Genomic DNA, 16,267 nt, shown 5'->3' on the forward strand with positions numbered 1-16,267 from the left:
TTGGTGTTGGCTGCTTTATTTGGTAGAAATACAGTTTTGTTTTTTTATCTACAAACTAGTATGAGTCAATGTGTTTGCATGTGTCAAGTATTTAGTAACTACAGCTGTTATAAAATATGCAGTGACATGACAGCTATTGTTCTTTTTCTGTGTTCTGGGATCATCGTTGAGCCAATTTCTGTATTTCCCAAGGAAACAACCCAAGTGGACACCAGGGATTTTAAAACGCTCTTAATAGACACTGCAGGTAGTTTTCTGACATATTTTAAATCTGTAAATTTATTTTCAGACATACTGCAGATTGATCTACAGCTCCTCTCTCTCTCTCTGTCTCAACCTCCTCCCCACTGGGCTGCAAAGGAGGAGGAGTCTGTGACTGTTCTGCAGCTGCTGATTCCTTCAATCAGTGAATCCGACTGCTTCCGTTATCAGCTTCTAATGGCTCTGATGTATATATGACTGACAGCTTCACGTGTGGCTGCTGGTTAACTGATGGGAACTACATTTGGCCACAAAAGTCAATATTTGGATCATATGTTAAAAAAAAACCAGTATCCAACCGAAATATCTACTTCAGAAGAGTCACATGTCATCATCAAATCACACCATGTGTCTATATTTACAGTTGTCATTGTGATACGGGGGAAACCAGACACGTGCGTGATGCGTAAAATGGTTAGTAGCATGGGGAGCGCACAGTTTTGCGCACGGTGGCAGCAGCAGGTGACTCAAAGGTGTGGGTGATGACAAGAAGGAAAAGAAAAAAATGATTTCAGTATCGTTTTATTGTACGAATATAAAGAATAAATAGCAAATTTCCTTAATTTACAGGATGAAACAATAAAGTCACCGACACGCAGCTGCTGTACCGATGATCCAACGTCACGTTTATAACTCTTGAGGTTGATCCGCTTCATCCAAATATGGGAAAACAAAGCCACAAGTCCGTTACGTGGCCTCTCTCGCGCGCGCGCCACATCTCCATAAATACAATATATATATATATATATATATATAACCAAATATTCTCCACAAATAAAAGTAGACTCTGCATGGTTACAAATTAATACTGACTTTGTACAGGGAGTTATACATAGCTGCGTGGCACCGCATATACAGAAAATACATTCCTACACTCGGTAGTGCATGTGAGAGAAGAATCACCCCAAAAAAAAAAAAATTAACGTTGAGCTTATAATTTATTTCTTTTTTGTTTTTCTTTTGCTGCAGACTCTTCTAACTGGAACAGGAGCACTTGCAGTCTGTTATGATCGGGTACTGCACCGGTATCCAGGCGCACTTGAGGCCCCCTTTCCTCTGCACGCACCTCCACCTCAGTATCGTCAGGTGGGTCGAGTTCGCCGGTTTGCACACCATGCCCTCCGGCACCGAGCACGAGCGTTTGCTGAGGCAGCCGCCGACGCGCACGAACCGCGGCCAGAAGCGGTTGCCCAGGTCGGTCCAGGTGTACGCGACCGGACAGAACGAGTACGCCCACAGCCACTGCTGCAGCCGCCGCTTCAGCTTCTTGCTGGGCTTGTGCTTCTTGCCGAGCTGCACGTCGAAGTCCACCGCGCGGATCTCCTTGGGCAGCGCTCCGCCGCCTCCGGGCTTCTGCACCTCGAAGTCGTCGAGCTCGTCGTTGCCGGTGTACTTGTCCTCCGCGGGCGGCGGCGGCGGCGGCGGCGACACGGACAAAAAGTGGCTGTCAAAGTCCCCCAGCACGCTCTTCAGCTCGGTCTCGTTGAGGTCCCGCTCCTTGGGGTCGAACACGGGATCCGGGTCCTCCCTGAGCTCAACGAGCGGCAGGCTGTCGCTCGGGATGGGGCGGAGGAGGTAGTAGTGCTGACAGATCCCGCTGTCCATCAGGAGTCCGAGAGACAGCAGCAGTAGATACATGGCGACGCACTGCTGAGATTGATCCATGTCGGACCGGGGGGGTGGGTTCGGTGCACGCACGGGGAGCAGCCGCTAAACGCTCTTGTGCGCAATTACGCGCGAGCCGTATCCAAAACCTCGAGCGTCTCTCTTAAAATCCGCCAATTGCCATGATGAATAAAACCCCGCGGCAGGAACGAGAAGCAGCGGCAGCATCAGGGGAACCTCTGCGTGGCAACGCTCAGATGTCTCCTCGGGCTCCGTGCGCGCGGCCTCGGCAGCATGATGCCTCCTGCTGCCTCCAGGTCGCAGAAAAAAAGGCGCAGAGTGGAACCCGCGACCAGCGTTATATCCTCGGCACGGACCGTGATGTAATTCGTGTGCCTCTCTTTGAATGTGGGTTTGTTGTCTAGGAGGAGACCCCCCCCATACCTCCTTCTTCCATCGTAATGAAGGGCGGGTGGCTGAGGGCAAGAGGGGGTGGTGGTGGTGGTGTGTGCCGGGAGAGGAGACGCCCCCTGTCGGTTCTTTCTTTGAATCAGTGTCACAGTGGGAATGACTGGTGAATTTTTTTTTTCTGGAGTGTTCTCCTGGGAGTCCCTGCATCTTCCACCAGACCCCAAATACTACATTTACTTTTCAGAATAAACGTTTGAGAGACTTGTAATTTCAATATTTCCACTTTCTGAATTTTTTTGTTTCTTCTGGACAATATCCGTCTCCTCTGAGCGCTGCGGTCACTGTGAGCTCCGTCAAGGTCGAGTCTATTCAAAAGGTTCGTCGTTCAAATAAAGCCATAAAACCTGCATCTGAAATATCCAACCTTTATTATTTAAAGCTACAGTGTGTAGTATTTAGAAGAACTTATTCACAGAAATTGAATATGTTGTCCATAACTATGCGTTCATATATGAGTTAAATATAGTTCCATGAGGTGGACCCGTCCTCCGTGTGAGACACCATGTTTGTACGTCGTGTTGAATACGGTTGTTGAACTAAACGGTCCAGAATATGTTGTGTTCACTTTGAATTTTCAGACGCTGCCGGAAACCAGAAATGGAATCAGCTGTACAACATGATAAAGTGTCCCCTGTCGGTCGCTCGGTTGGTTGCGGTTTGCAACGTTACCACCAGATGCCGCCAGAAAATTACAAAAGGGGGCTTTCATTTTAGTAACAGGTGGCATTTTAGTTTGAGCCCCTAACAAGCAGCCAATGGATAGAAAATGTCAGGTTTGACTATTTTAGGTGTTTCAAGGCTTCAATTAAAGTGCAGAAACAACGCGATACCTTCAGACAAGTAAAATAATTTCATCTTCCACGTTTAGAAGATCACCAGAAACGAATAAGAGGAGACATTCTGTGCAGGAAACAAGCGAAATCACCCTAATAAGCAGAAACTTTTCGCTTGTTTGAAGAAATATCACAATTTAAAGCCTGAATATGAGTCAACTATCTTTTTTTTGCAGTGTATTTACCAGCTTGGAGGTGGGACACAACACTTGTGCCTGTAGCGGTGCCAGTGTGAGCCCTCTCAATAACGGCCGGCCAAATTAACTCCCGTGTAAACAACGCTTCGCTAAGCGGCGGGCAATGGAAAGTATCACAATTTAAAAAAAAAAAAAGAAATCTGTCTAAGCTCATGCTCAGAGAAATCATTCTTTTTGAAAAAATAATTTAATGGAAGAACTTAGCCAGCTGCTGCATCAGCCGTAAACCATTTCGCGTGGAGATAAATGCATCTCTGTTTCATTTTGAATGAGCTAATTCACACGAGCGCTCGGGCAACTGCGCGACTCGCTTGGTTTACGGTCGAGTGATGGTGAAAAAGTCTGGAAAATGTCACCCCTTATATTTTTCATCTGACCAGCACGTATCATAAACTATCACCCCCCCCCCCCCCACTTCTCCAAAAAAATTAATTAAAAAAGTTGACAGATCAATCAAGTGCTTTCACGTGTGAGAGGAACGACACAAACAAACAAGCACGTACGTACTCTTCAAAAACGTACAGATTTCTTAAATAGCATAATAAAAAAATAAAGACTAAGACCAGCTAAATTTTACCTGCAGCAAAACAGTAAGGAGGTTACAAAATGAAACATTGGCAACGTTCTCTCCCCTTCTGCTCGGCAGAAATCATATTTCACACGCTGGAATATTTCATCTCTGATGTGGCCGAGTCCAAATATGGTTCTCATTAAGGGAACGTCGGCATCGCCAGGCTCATTTAACGCCGAGTTGTTTTGGTTTCTTCTAATCTCTTCCTACTGTTTTGACCACAGGAGCATTTCGATAGTGAAATATTCCTCCTACAAAAAAAAGGAGAAGGGCTACTTGAGACAGACGCCTGCTTAATTGAGAAAAACGTTTTTTTAACCCAACAATTCTTTTCGTCTAGTAAACTGCTCGACATTATAACCCTTTTTGGGTTTTTTTGTTGTGTGTGTGCAGGGGTCTGGTTCTTGAAGACTTTTTAAAAAGCGGCGCTTAAGGATATACGTGCATTCAAAATGAATCTCCTCGTTCGAGGTCATTGTGGCCTTCCCTGCTGATTTCTCATTTAGTGAGGAAAAGCAGACTTCTCTCTTGGCAGACACCGTCGGTGCTCGTACCAAGAAAAGGCACGCTCAGGTAGAAACACACACACAGCAGTAAAAGGACCCCGATAGCTTTCATGCAAACCACAAATGTCCCGAGACGTTTTAGAAAAGGCTCTTTTTGGATTGGAAGTCCTAAATCATCCGGGCAGACTCCGGAGGAGCCTCGACATTCCCCCTCTCTCTCGCTCTCTCCGAGCTGAAGGTTATCGAAGCGCAGCTACTGCGCATTCGGAAGAAAACACAAAGCACCTTTCACACAACGCTTTTATCTCCGTCGGTACGTTGTTTCACACCTGGTGCTAATTGAGGCCCGGGCTGCCAAGCTGAATACACACAGACATGAAGTGGGTGCTATTCTGTTTACTCTGGCACTCGGGGAGGTGAGCAATTTGCTGGTTTGTTTAGCGCCTTCTCTCTGCAAGCCAAGAGCACACAGTCACAATAATCACTCCTGCTGAGAGCTTAATTAAAATTAATTGCCGCCTCTGACCAGGAGTCGGAGAGAGCAGCTTTTTTGCCTTAACGCAGGTAAAAAGTTTTCCCGTTAAATCTGATGAAAATGTGAATTTGAACAAACATTGTCAGCGTCGTACCTCTCGCATCAACCTGCAACATGAAAGTTTAGCAACTGGTAATCTAAAGATTTCTATGTCCACCAAACCAAACCTATGTAATAGACGATAGCATATCATTCAAATGAAACCGTCATGTTAAATCAAGAGTTTATCTTCAGGTAGTGGAGAACCCTCATAAATATCTGTGGCGAGGACTATAATTAGGAACGTGGCTCGTTTCGATATTCAAGAGCTCCAAAATCCAGGTGTGGTGAGCATTCCTGTATTCCTTCCGTTCCTCCATAAAATTCCAGACACGGAACAAATCTGCATCCAAAACAAAATCATTAAAGCAAAAGTCAGAACAAAGTTTGTATCTGGACACAGTTAAACTCACAAGTTCATCGGTAGTTTACATGTGAAGACGTGAAAGTGCTTGTTTTGTCTTTAGCGCAGGGATTCTTCAGAAGAAGCAGGAAGGAAAAAAAAAGTTGAAATTTTCTTATTTTCAAAAATTTAAGGCGTTGATAAGATTCGAAAATCAACCGTTACACAATGAAATATAAAAGTACAGAGCTCCGTCGACTTTTTAATGTTTATGCTTTGGTCTCCTCTGAGCTATGAACTACATTGCTTTTTGACTGTTCCCTTTCAGAGTCTTTGGCTCATTGCGTGAACCAATTTTCTTTTCTGTTGTATGAAATTTTATTTGGGGGGAGAAAAACAAAAACAGAGATTTTTTGTTGAGTTCGATCCAAAGGGAAATTTAACACAAAGTAAATAAATCTACTAGATTTCAACTAAAGCCAGAAAGTGAGGCCACGTTCGGTCCAAGATTTACCAGAAAGCATCATAACTGTCATGCTGAACGGCTCAGCGAAGACAAAACTCAAATACGACGGGTGATTGTTAAGTTCATGGCCCCGTACAGAAGGAGTTCATTTTTTTTTTCCCAACATAAAACGGCTAATGAAACGAAAATATCACGTGACCGTTTACGTGCACTGGGCATGTAAACAGGAACGTAGTCGTGTGGATTGTAGCTTCACTTGGCCTTAGAGAGAGAGAGAAAGACCAGGTCAGAGCTCAGCCTTTATTTTTTTGACTGGAATCAAAGTAAATACTTGCACGCTTGATGGATGATTCCGCCGTCCACCGAGCCGCCATGTGATATAAATGAAGTCTGACGACCAACACAGACACACAGCAGGGCCGTCCCCCCCTGCAGCCAGCGGGGGCATTTCAAAACGTCCCGCCCGAGGACGAGGCGTTGACACCCGCATGGCGACCTGGTCTGGACTTCTGCAGGTCATCAGAAGCCAAAGCTGTGGCTGGGAGGCCAGATGCTCCTGAGAATGAGTGAACAGGCCAGGAGGAGTGAGAGAGCAGCGGTGGGTGGTGGTGGTGGAGGAGACGACGGGAGGTCGCAGTGTCTGTAGACCCCTGCAACACAGACGGCTGTTTGTGCCGTATATGCAACACCCCCCCACACCGACCCCACCTTGGTCTCAAACCCTCAGCTCCTAGTTCACACTCCATAAATCAAGATGGCCTGTCCTCATGTGAATTCATCTCTCTCTCTGTGCTGGATAATAGTGGCGCTATTGTTCCAGCAGCTAGCGAGGATACATTTTCAGAGACATAAACTGCCCCTTGAAGGCCGATGCACTGTCCGTCACAGCTCCAGCGGCTCCTGGACGCGTCCGTACGAAAGACGACGCCGCGGGGCCGAAATTGCAGTCCTCCCCCCACCCGTGTCATGCCATGTCTGCTCAGTTATATTTTCAACTCCTCCTGGCAGCTAAAACTAGTTCCAAAAATAAGAACACTAATTGGCCAGTGTTTATTTCTGCATGGGAGAAATACTCTAAGTGTTTTTAGCAGGTTGTTTGTGGCACGACGGCTTAACAGTCGGGGGCTCTCTGGGAGGTACGGCTCAGTCCAGTGCATGGAAAAAGAGTCGTCTCCCCCCCCTTTTTTTTTTTAATAAATAAGGTCTTTTATACGAAAAATTGGTAATACAGTATAGTTGTGTGTGAGGCTGGCAAAGCAGCGCGTGACATCATGAGTGTTGACTCATGAGCAGATGAGTGATGCACACTGGGCTTTTTTTTCGCCTCCTCTCAAAACTCGTGTTTAGTGCCACAGAAAAGTAGTAAAGCCTCCCACTCTCTCTCTCCTTCTGTCTGTCTCGATGTCTCTCGCTCCACAGCTCGAGGGGCTGGGGAGGGAGCTAGGGTCTGGTAATGAAGCAAGTGTTTCTATGCGTTTTAAGGAGGGGAGAATTGTGGGGGGGGGTTCTGTCAGCTCCACACACAGCAGACCTCTGTCACCTGTTGCCACCAGCGGGAGTCTCGAGGGCGACAGGCACGGGGCCAAGCGTGGCAGCCAGTGGCAGGGCCCTGGCTCCACCTATAGACCAGCTCAGCGGGGTTGATTTACTCCACGGGCTCCACGCGGAGATGTCTGCCGACCCTCGTGTAGAGCAGCAGCAGCGGCGGAGGCGGCACTCAGCCAGGCCGACGTCTTGACGCCCCCACCACCGTCTCACGACGACATGAAACAAACTTGGATTATTTGGCAAGGTGATAAAAAATGAAATGGACAGCTCAGCTAATTGGTTCTTTCATCACTGAATTAGCCGCGGAGACAAGAACCTTTGCAGGCAGCCTCGACGTGCACAGACGGAAAAGAGCCAGTTAGTGTTCGGTGTGCTTGAAACAAACGACGACATGTTGTCCGAACTCATTTAAAATGGAAAAACAATTTAAATCGAACAGCCACAAACTGACGGCACGGTGAAAACACCAACTGTCATATAGGTAACATCAACACCAGCACATTTCAGATTTTAAAAATGCATCCTTTGTGCTATGTTCATGCCTGGTGTCCACCGCACTTCTCTGGATTTTTGAAAGCCTGGTAAGACGTAAGACGAGAGTTTTGGAAACACTGCTGGCCCCAATTTTAGGTTGAAAAAACTACAAGGTCGTGTTATAGTCTGGACAGACAGAAACTGAGACTTTAGGGAACAAATGACGCAGACTCCCCGTGTCTTATCAGTCACGACGAATTCACCACCCCCCCGGCTTGTGAACCCCCTTTTTGGAAGAAAACTGATTACAAACGTTGCTTTCCTCGGTTACGGGGTGTATCCATGCTACAATGTATACGCTGATTTATCGTGTAATTGACTGTAAATTCGACCACCATGTACAAAAGGAACATCACGCTTTATTGAGGAAGACTGGAAAGTAGAGATTGAATCATAAACATCCTCAGGAAAATGTTAACTGACGTCATAAATCAAGTGAGAATCATTTTCTCATAGACTTATATAGAAACAAGCTGTGGAGTCGCCCTCTACTGGTGATTCCAGAGAATACAAGTTTCAGGCGCTTCCACATTGGCTTCATTTCCCCTCCATTTTTTTAAACAGTCTATGAGAAATACAGAGCAGCAGCTTTTACTTGAAGGTGAATAGTGTATATAAAGTAAAAGTAGAAAAAATGTGTCTTTAGAGGCTTTGCACATGGCAAAACAACGTGAATAATACTTTCTTGGGGGGAAAAAAATCACGCTCTACAAACGCGAATGTCAGCAGCACCAAATGCTAACAAGAAGCAGCAATTTCGATTTTTAAAAATAAAAGAAAAAGGTTTTCCAGGTGAGCTCTCTGTGCGGCAGAAGAAGGAAACAGTGCAGCGCGAGATGCGACATGACTAAATGAAGACTGACAGCAGGAGCAGTGGGATTTGAGTCTGGAAAGGGAGGGGCTGGGATTTAGGGCTCGGGCCTGGCGAGCCGCTGCAGCGGCAGCAGTCAGCACCGCAGTGGAAAGGGTTAACACGAGACAGTAAAGTGAATCCAGATGTGCTGTTATTATTAATATCTCTGGCTGATGAATGGGAAGGTAAAATTACAGGCGCCAGCCAGGGAGGCCCCGTGCGCTGCCCTGCCACCCAAGCGCTTCCCCAGCTCACCTCCACAGCTCCGGTGGCAGCAGCGAATCGGGGTTGAGACAGTCAAGCATGGAGCCTCCACGTGGCTTCAGCGTGTCAAGCAGTCAAGTAGTCCAATTAGACAAACAGGCGGTCACCGTCACGGGCCCAGCGGCGGCCGGAGCCAATGGACGAAAGACTTTCGTACTTTCATCTCAGTCACGTTAAAATTAAGGAATGATACCATATTGGAGTCCAACCTCCCCAAAAAAAAGGCTTTCTGACAGACAATCTTCCACATTTCCATCACAACTGGAATAAGGCAATGGAACTAGAAGCCAGTTAATCAAATTACAGTCCATAAAAATGAATTACCGACTGTTTTAATTAGATGGATTGATTGAGTCCGTCTGAAATGTCAGGTTCCACCTTTTACCCATTTGCTGTTTTTCTCCGCAACATAAATATATTTATCCGCCTGTAACCAAAATTTTTGGTCTGTTAATCTGACAGAAAAATTTGCTAACATCGGGCAACTGATATATCTGTCGGGCTCTAGTTGTGACGACCATTTTTCACTATTTATGTAACAATGTAAAGGATTAATCTACTGAGAATTCAACAAAATAGTTGCAGCCATAGATTTAACAGATTTTTTAAACTCAGACGGGATTAACGAAAAAATCATTGGGTTGCGTGAAATGAATAAAACATTGTTTGAGCCTCTCGTTTGTTTAACTCAGCGGAACTGTCGGGCAGCTCCGTGGGCTTGATAGGAAGGAACCAATAATCACTTTATTGGCTCTATAAGCTCCTCACACCTCCTCCAATTCACACCTCGCTCGGCCTCTGGTGTTGGTTCAACATGCGACTGTGTTGTCGCTGTGAACTCAAACAAGACGTGGAGACGGACAGGATGTCACACCGTTTCTGGGAGGCAGAATCGTTTTTCTATTTCCTTTTTTTTTTTTGTCCTGTGACAAGTTTATGTGTAACGCTGGTTTAGGAGTTAAGAGTTTCTCAAACATTTTTGAAAAGCCTTCGAACGCTCCCTTAATACGATGTTTGCTCTACAATCATGGTTAGACTTTTGTCCTGCCTCCTGCTGCTCTACCCAGAACAGAAGGTTTGTCTGAGGCCGACAACACAATAAGAAATAAGGTTGTTCATTGGTTCACCACTTGCTAAAATTCCAAAGATTGTGGACAAAGACATCTCATGTATTTTCTTTGATTTTCTATTTAAAAAATTCAATGCGTTTAACCTCAATCGGTTTAGTGTGATATGACGGCTGTGTGTCAATATATCCATTAACTCGAGCAGATCTGAGCGGACTGTGCTGCCTCATAATCACGGCAGGAGATTAACGCAGCTGCTTGTTGATTGGCGTCAAAAGTTTTTATACCTGATGTTTACAAGAGCAGCAGAAAAAAAGCCCCACAGACGAGGGAAGAGGGGAAGCGTCCCGGCCGGAGGAGGGTGAAGCAGGAGGCGGAGACAGAGCGGAGGGAGTAGTCGAGGGTGGTGGGAACTGAGAGACGAGCGTAAATCCAGTGGGGTGGTTGGAGCCTGGCTGGCCACAGGGGCTGTTGTTTTAACCGTCAGACGCATGGCTGCAGGGAGGGGGTGGTGCGGCGGTGGTAGGTGGGATGTGTCCCTCTCGGGTTGCTGCTGTCCCCAAGCAGTCCCTCTGGGAGCTGCCCCAGCCAGCCTCTCTGTCGCTGGCTGGCCCCCACCACCACCACTGCCCGGCATGGGGCCCCCACCACCATCCCTCCACATGACAGCGCCGAAGACAACCTCACGCTGACTTTACTCACCCTCCTTTGTGCATTTGCAACACAGGGATACCAGACAAATTATGCTTAATGACCGGCGGTGGTTGCCAGAGGAATGGCTGCTTTGTTGCCGGTGCCAAGTGTGCTAATGTCAGGGTGCAACCTTATACTCTCACCCTACTGAGCAGATGCCCCTTTCTCTTGCGGGAATAAACAGCCTGGACCAGGTTTGCTTCTTTTGGGCTACAAGCCGAAGCTCCTGGCTACATTCAGTTGTCTACGAATGTCTCTCATCAGCTGCATCATCATTTAAAAAAGTGCAGATTATTTAAGAATTCATCATGGACGATAACGATGTGAACTGAGCTGCTTTGGTGATTGATATAATTCTGCATGAGTTTCAATTTTAGATTTTTGTTTCTAAACTTCTGAGAAGGTAAAAAAAATGAAAAATTATTTTGCTGCAGAGCAGACCGTTGCTCGGAGCTCCGATTTATCTCCGGTGGAGTTGACTTACCGAGCGACTCACAACAGGAAAATGTTAATTGATTTCTAATCAATGTAACTGAGCCGTGTGGGTACGGCGAACGCTCAAGAGCTATAGGGTTTCGACTAATTCCACAAGTCTGAAAAATGAGAAGTGGCGCGGAGAGGAGACTTTTTAAAAAGAGCTGGAGTCCGTCTGATTGCTCCCCAGGGAGACATTTCCACCCAAGTGTCCCACAAATGACATGTTTGTATGTAACGTAATATGCTTTTCTTTAAGAGGTGACGCTTTAGTGCGAGACGCATTCTTCCCAAGGGCCCTGCAGTCAAACGCTGAATGTGTGTTGGGTTGTTCTCCCCTATCTTTCTCTTGTCAGGCATAAAATACTAGCGAGAGATCATACATGCTCGGGGAGTCTAATTAATTTTGATTTATACACGTTGCTGATTTACCCGAATTCCTGCATCGCCTGCGAGTGAGTCTTAATTTGTGCAAGAACGTGAAGGAATAAATTTAACTGTTTTCAAAGTGGAACTGAACCAGATTTTTTTTTTTTTGAAGAGGAATTCTTGAGGGCAAATTTATTGCGACGATGAAATCACACATCTGTGTTGCACACAAACAAATTAACGGGCAATTTGTACCGACCAGATCAGTGTTAGTTTTAAATTAGGGCCATCACATAAACACAGAAATAAAAACATTTTCCACTGCTCCGGGGCTGTGCGCTGTTTGTTTACTGAAGGATTTTTTTGTCACGCAGCATATGCAGCGTAAAGTCTTCCACAGAGCCTCAACAGCAGACACCAGCTGCCTTTGTGCATTTCATTTTTTATTTATTTTTTAATAAATAAAAAGTTATAGTCGACTCTTTGCCCATGACAGACTTGTTTCCAAAAAACCTGATGAGTGTGTGAAACACCTAATTGCATGGTCACCAAGTAACTCAAGGGATCATCAAATTTGCCGTTTATAATAATACATGTGCACAGAACAATACCTCGAGCGCAAAACCATTCGCAAGCATTTGGGGGCTAAGATGAGCGCAAACTCCCAGATACGCTCAGTGAACAAGTTGACTTTGAGTCGGCCTCTAGTGGTGATTCCAGAGAATACAGGCTTCAGGCACATCAGCATTGGCGACGTCCATTTTTTTTAACTATACTATGGGCTGGCTCCCAGGAAAAGTAAAAGATTTGATCTTATATTCTCAAGACCGTACTGCAGCTATACTTCAAGGGTCCAAAAATGTCCCTGGCAGTAGATGCCGAATAAGCGTTCTTCATTTTCTCGCTGCTCCGTGCTGTCCTTTTTTCCGATATCTTCACCTAGAAGTTCACCTCACGGTCGTCGTTGCCTCCTTGGTAGCAATTCAAAACCTGTGGCAGAGAAATGTTGTTTCTTCAGGGGAAAGTCTAGAGTGATAGATGGTCTGCCGTGTTGTGACATGGCAATTTGGCTGGGAATGGTGCACCGTCACCAAGGTCCAGTGATCAAAGGAGTCGCCGGGGTCAGCAGGACAGTTCACAGCCTTCACACCCCAGACCATCCCCTTCTTTCGGAATCACTGCATATTTTTCCATCTTGTCCCCTGCCGAGTGAACTCAGGAGGTCCGACGTTTGGGCTGCAGACAAACGACTCAGTTGAGCCGATCCTCCGCCAAAGGCCCCGACAGTCCCCCCTTAAGAAAACCATATCTAAACTTACTAGGTCTTTCAATTTCCCACTCACTCATTAGATATCAGCCCACTTAATATGTCAGATTTTTTTTTTCATCAAGATCCATCACTGGGAAATTGGTGAAAATGTCAACAACAACAACAAAAACACACACTCTTTCTAAATGTTAAAGTCAGTGGTTTAAAAAATTCTTAGATTCGCCACATTTTTCCAGACCCATGCCAAAATCTGCCTGGATATTTCTTCCCATCCTTCCATATAGTTTTGCGGAAATCTGTGCTGTACTTTTTGTGTAAACCTAATGACCAACAAACCAAAACATAACCTCCTATAAGTGCTGCCATTTCTCCAAGCAAACTCAAGGCCTACCTTGTTAATCCATAGCTTTAAGTTGAATTATATACATTTATTTGTCAATTTTAAATGATATAGGCTGCTATATCATTTAATCTTATTATTTTTATGTTATTTATTTTATATTTTCTAATCACCCTAATACAACTGTTCTAATTTGTCTATTCTATTCACCTTTCCTTTTTTTTATTTAAGTCTTTCTTACAATAATACAGTCTGATCAATTGAATGATATATTTTTATATTTAAAACTATTGATTTCTTCCCTTCATTCTGTTCGTCTGAAGGTTATAGTATACATGTCGTTGATCCGGTGGAGGGAGGGAATCCGGTAGCTCCGTCAGACACGAGCTCTCTGGGGGGATCAAAGAAATTCTCGGCCAGCCTGGGCGCTGTTTGGCTGTGAAAACTCAACGTCGTGCCCCCTGACAAGAAGGGATTCACTGTGAGATAGAGACACAGAGGGGGGATCAGTGGCCGGCCCAGCTGAGGGTCGACGGGAAGGGAAGAGGAGGGGAGGGGAGGCAGGGGTTTGAAAGCAAACAGCCCCACTGCCAGTGTGATATATGTTTAAGCCCACTGGGTGCAGAGCAGAGACACCCAGCTTAAGATCTTTAGCTCGTCTCAGCAACCGGGATGGTCGATCCCTGCCGACTATGCGACTCAAGCTGGTGCTTTATTAAAGAAAAACAAGAGGCCAAATGCCAATATGAAGGTAAAGACGAGCGCACGGCCCCAGCTGGAACACCGGTGGTGTCAAATAATCACTTTTAGGCGTAAATAAAGTTATGCATGACCTTCAATTACAGACTTATAAACCCACGATGATTCTGACCCTTTAGAATCAGTTAAAGAAATATTACTGGGTGACTCGTACTCCAGCATGTTCCTCACCGTCTTTGAAAAGAGTTAAATTATGTAATAGTTCTAGATGGACCCAAGTGTCAACCCAGCGTGACGTCACGCTCGTTGGTTTGTGAGCTGCTTGTTTTGAAGCCTTGGGTTGGTGTTTTTTGAAACCGGGCATTGAGTTGGGGGTCGGGTCTGCGTTTAATGTGTGCCATTCAGTTTGCATGAAAACTTATTTTACAGGAAAAACTGAAGAAAAGATGTGCATTTTTGTGGAAAAAAATGTTTATAGTAAATTTTATGGTTGAAATGTAACAAATCTAACATTTATATTTCTTTGTCATAAGGGTTTGATAAAAAAAATGTAATAAACAAAAAAATATATCTGTACTGGATTTATTTTTTCTCCCTTATATCAGTATCAGTATGTGTAATGATTTTTTAGGACAAAATACAGAATAGAGGCTTAGTAAAGTAATACAAATATTAAATAAAAGGTATTTAATGAGGGTAATTGTATAATTTATGGGCTGGCACGACAAATCATTCAGGATATTGTGCACTCATGGTGATATTTAATCGTGAGTATGTTAGATTTCATAAGAAACAATGCAGTGATGACTTTTGCGGTCGACAATTATCTAAAGTGTGGACTCCAGAAATTTACCTCACTATGGGTTTGGAGCAATTGTACCGTTCTCCAGTCAATCAGTGTCAACAGATGCAGAAACTGGAGAGTTTAACTGGACTGGAATGATGATGTGTCCTTATGATAAGTATGACATCCATCCACCCACCGCCAGTGGCGGTGGCGGTTTCATCTGTTTTTTGCGTTGAGCCCGACCCGGCTCGGCTCAGCTCTGCCCAGCTGCTCTGACCGATTCCTCGCCGCGGCGTGAAAATCCATCAAATTCCGCCTATGAACATTTATTGCTCCAATTTGGTTTCCCAGACGCTGAAGTATGAAAATAGTGGCTCAGAAGACAGAGAGGCCCGGTACGTGACCCCGAAACCGTCTCGCTGTTAGGAGTTTCTTCTTTTTTTTGTTTCCTTCTTCTTTAAAATGTCAGTCTCCACAAGTAAAGACGGGGGGAGGACAGCTATTTGCCATGCTGTAACAATTAATTAGGAATCACTCAAATTACCTGAGTGGGTCAGAGACAGTCAGCTGAGAACCTCCCGCAAAGAAAGAGCGACTCGGACCACCCAGATCCCTCGAAAAGCAGCCGCTTGCCGTTTGGGTGAATCACTTTTGGAATAGCGGCAAATAAGAGATCCATTTAGACCAACTTGTACATAATTTTAGACATAATTTGAGCAGGTTTTTTTTAGAGACTGATGGAACAAAATGTTTTTAAAAAGGTCACGCTTGAGACTTACATTTTTTTCCCTGGCGTGTTCATGAAAATTACAATGGCAGCAACACTCAACCCTCTGGCGTTTACACAGTTCGCAGGAGAATTCATGGCGGCAATGTAGACCTGGGTTACCACCGTCACAGGCAGTATAGTTGGACATCCCGTGCCTCCTGACGTGGTCCGATTTATTAAATATCGTGACCCATTTCACAGAAATCTCTACAGCAACAAACAGCTCTGAGTTGGTGAGGACAGACATGAAAATGTTGACAGTGAAAGCTGAGGAGTCTGCGGTCGGGTTGTTTTTATCGTTCTGCTTGGCGGGGAGAGCAATTCTGTGCGGCGGGGAGAGCGATCCTGTGCCTTCTCGACCGACTGTGCTTTCCTTGCGCTGGCGAGGTTCCGTCTGCACTTGCGGGATTATGAACTTTGAAGGCATTAACACATCGTGTCTGGTTGTCACTTAGCTAAACAGAAAAAAGTTATACTAAAAACGTTGATCTTTGTGCTTTGGTTCTTAAACAAGCCTCAGCACTCTCCTACCTTTCCCAGAGTAAATTGTGACACGAAGAGAGAGGTACCTTTTCGTAAGGTAGGAGTTCAATTCTTATTTTGAGAAAGACGCTAAAGAGAAAGGGCGGAATTGGGTTTTCCAACTTCTGTGGCAGATTTAAGAAGGGATGATTTCCCCATGACGGTGGCACCAGAGGAGAGCAGATGAAGCACTGGAGAGCTGATAGTGAATGACTCTTTGAGATTGGCATCTCCAGAGGCTTTGGGAGCAG

The 16,267-nt window shown here is 45.2% G+C and overlaps 2 protein-coding genes across 2 annotated transcripts in view; both read right to left on the bottom strand.

The window, feature by feature from the left end:
• LOC118289488 (RNA binding protein fox-1 homolog 3-like) overlaps positions 1-16,267 on the bottom strand; it is a 451,402-nt gene that overhangs the window by 424,053 nt on the left and 11,082 nt on the right. The gene's annotated exons all lie outside the window — the stretch shown is intronic.
• nog1 (noggin 1) lies at positions 768-3,580 on the bottom strand. Its single transcript, XM_035616543.2, has one exon. It carries the CDS (start codon positions 1,924-1,926, stop codon positions 1,237-1,239), a length of 690 nt encoding a protein of 229 aa, XP_035472436.2. The 5' UTR covers positions 1,927-3,580; the 3' UTR covers positions 768-1,236.

The sequence above is a fragment of the Scophthalmus maximus genome, chromosome 17 (genome assembly GCF_022379125.1).
Source record: "Scophthalmus maximus strain ysfricsl-2021 chromosome 17, ASM2237912v1, whole genome shotgun sequence".
NCBI classification, from domain to species: domain Eukaryota; kingdom Metazoa; phylum Chordata; class Actinopteri; order Pleuronectiformes; family Scophthalmidae; genus Scophthalmus; species Scophthalmus maximus.